Here is a 2,579-nt window from a genome sequence, read left to right as displayed (position 1 = left end):
GATATATAGATATATTTGTGTGTGTGTATACGTGTGTATGCCAATGTATATGTCATATATCTATCTATCTATCTATCTATATATACATACATATATATATATATATATATATATATATATATATATATATATATATATATATATATATATATATATATATATATGCCCACTTACTGTATTAGATATTGAAGTCTAAAAGACGCATCGAGTAATATACTAAAAGCTTAGCGGGTCAGAAAAAAAGAAAGAAAAAAACATAAAGCACGTTATACATTAATTTATTTTTCTATCTGAGGAAAATTTGTTTTACTGGGAACGATGTAAAATATCTTTTTTTTTCTGGGCTTATTTATTCAATATTTTTTCTAATTACTATTTGCTTAATATAATCAAGCGTTGGTGGTTGTTCGTGCTTGTTATTACAAATATTAGTTTTATATTTCGCTAGCGTGTCATGTAAATATCGCAATGGTGAGACCAATAACACGATGATACCATTGAAGAAAATTGTGATATAATTAGGGAAGACTATGATAAAAGTGCAAAACATATTATCATCATCATAGACTATGCTGATGGTAATCAACTGCAAAGGTGGTGATAATTAGAATCAGTCGTGAATAATTAATGCAATGGTATGACCAGCATTAAGAATATTCCTCTTCTTGTTCCAGCAAATGGACAGCAGCTGGTACATTATCCGCCCAGCCGATGAGCCTGCACTCCAGCTGGCGGTTAGACAAGAAAACCATCTTTGGGTTCTCTGCCTCACCAATTCAAGTGAACCAGCTGGTGTCGCCGAGGAAGAGGCAACGAGAGAGCGAATTATCGAACCATCTGCGCGGTTGTTGGGCGATGCACCTGTCCACCTGTCTGCTAAACCACCTGGCCCCGGAGCGAGCGAACCACCTGGCATCGAATCCCCTAGATCACCTGGATATTACGGAAATGGTGAGCCCGTTAGAGGCGAACCATCTGTCGGCGAGATAAAGCGACCATCTGTCATCGTTAAATCTTCAGCACCCTCCAGTTTCTCGTAAGTCTTTAGTCTTTTACCCTTTCACCTTCTTCCTCTTTTATCATTTTCCTTTTCTTCCTCCTTCCTCTTTTATCAATTTCCTTTTCTTCCTCCTTCCTATTTTATCTTTTTTTCCTTTTCTTCCTCTTCCTGGTCAACCCGTAAATATCTTTGGTTTATCTATTTTCTATATTTTTTCTTTCTTTCTTTCTTGATTTATTACTTTTTAGCATGCTTCCTTCTTTGTCTTGTCTCTCCCCGTTTTATTGATAACATTTTTTTTCTTTCTTTTCATGCTTTTCTTGGTGTCTCTTTTTCCATCCCTCACTTTTTTTCCATTTTCTTTCTCTCTCTATGCACCTACCTGTCTTTATGTCTGTCAGTCTGTCTTTCCTTCTTTTCTCTTCTCTTCTCTTCCCTCCTCTCTCTCTCTCTCTCTCTCTCTCTCTCTCTCTCTCTCTCTCTCTCTCTCTCTCTCTCTCTCTCTCTCTCTCTCTCTCTCTCTCTCTCTCTCCTCTCTCCTCTCACTTCTCACTTCTCACTTCTCACTTCTCACTTCTCACTTCTCACTTCTCACTTCTCACTTCTCACTTCTCACTTCTCACTTCTCACTTCTCACTTCTCACCTCTCTCCTCTCTCCTCTCTTTCTCTCTCATCCATTCACAAACCTTTTCTTTACCTGTGCTTTTATTCAGAGGATATTGCATTGGTATAAGAAATACTAAAACAAGAGTGATATATTTCTGTATCATGCAGTTAATATATGCATGTAATGTTGCATTGCTTATAGTACCACAATTAGGATGTTTAAAACCGTGAAATTATTTTGAAAATTATCACGCATTAACATCACCGTCCACATTCATCTATATTTGTACAAGGAGAACTTGCTGGGAGGTCTCTGCCTGCTGTAGTTATATAACAGCATTGCAGATAATAATTTGTATGTATTCTTCAATCGTCAGTCTTAATCAGGCAGACCTACCACATCCATTTATAAACTTCAAACAAGAGATTATATTGTCGCTTTCATGTATTATTATTGTGAAGTGGCAAGAGGGGTAATATGTCACTGAAACGTTGAATTCTATCTTACACATTTCCTACCAAAGCGAGAGGGTTGCGTGGCACTCCAAGGCAGACATCCATATTCTATTCTGGAGTGAATGTGTGATTTGCTGTTTCTCCGCCGGGTTTTAAAGCATGCGAAATACTGCAGTCTTTTGTGAATGTTTTATTGCTATGGTCGCTATATATTTGCTCGAAAGCTTAGAGTTCGATGATTCAGTAAGTTTCATGATATTTATGTATAGGAGATTGATTTCATTATTTCTATCATATTTCCTTGGCTTGGTAAGAGTGATTTATTCGCAAGACAAAGTAAATATGCAAATTGTACCCAAAGAAGCAACGGTTTAAATGATGGGGAAGCAAGCGTTAAGTTGCTTTGCCTCCTCACAAAAGAAAGATAACCGGTGTGGATGGTGAGATCCTGAGCAAACGCCACTGATTCAGTGATGTTTCATTAGCTCACCGAAATAGACAATAATAAAAGGAGAG

The 2,579-nt window shown here is 37.0% G+C and overlaps 1 protein-coding gene across 1 annotated transcript in view; it reads left to right on the top strand.

The window, feature by feature from the left end:
* Positions 1 to 674: 674 nt before the first annotated feature.
* LOC113807269 (uncharacterized) overlaps positions 675 to 2,579 on the top strand; it is a gene marked incomplete at its 5' end in the record, with an annotated part of 15,426 nt that continues 13,521 nt past the window's right edge. The window contains 1 exon segment of the mRNA XM_070134462.1: positions 675 to 1,036. Within this exon segment, the coding sequence (XP_069990563.1) occupies positions 675 to 1,036 (362 nt within the window).

This window comes from Penaeus vannamei, chromosome 19 (assembly GCF_042767895.1).
Source record: "Penaeus vannamei isolate JL-2024 chromosome 19, ASM4276789v1, whole genome shotgun sequence".
Taxonomy (NCBI): Eukaryota; Metazoa; Arthropoda; class Malacostraca; order Decapoda; family Penaeidae; genus Penaeus; species Penaeus vannamei.
This window is presented reverse-complemented; position numbering and strand designations above follow the sequence as displayed.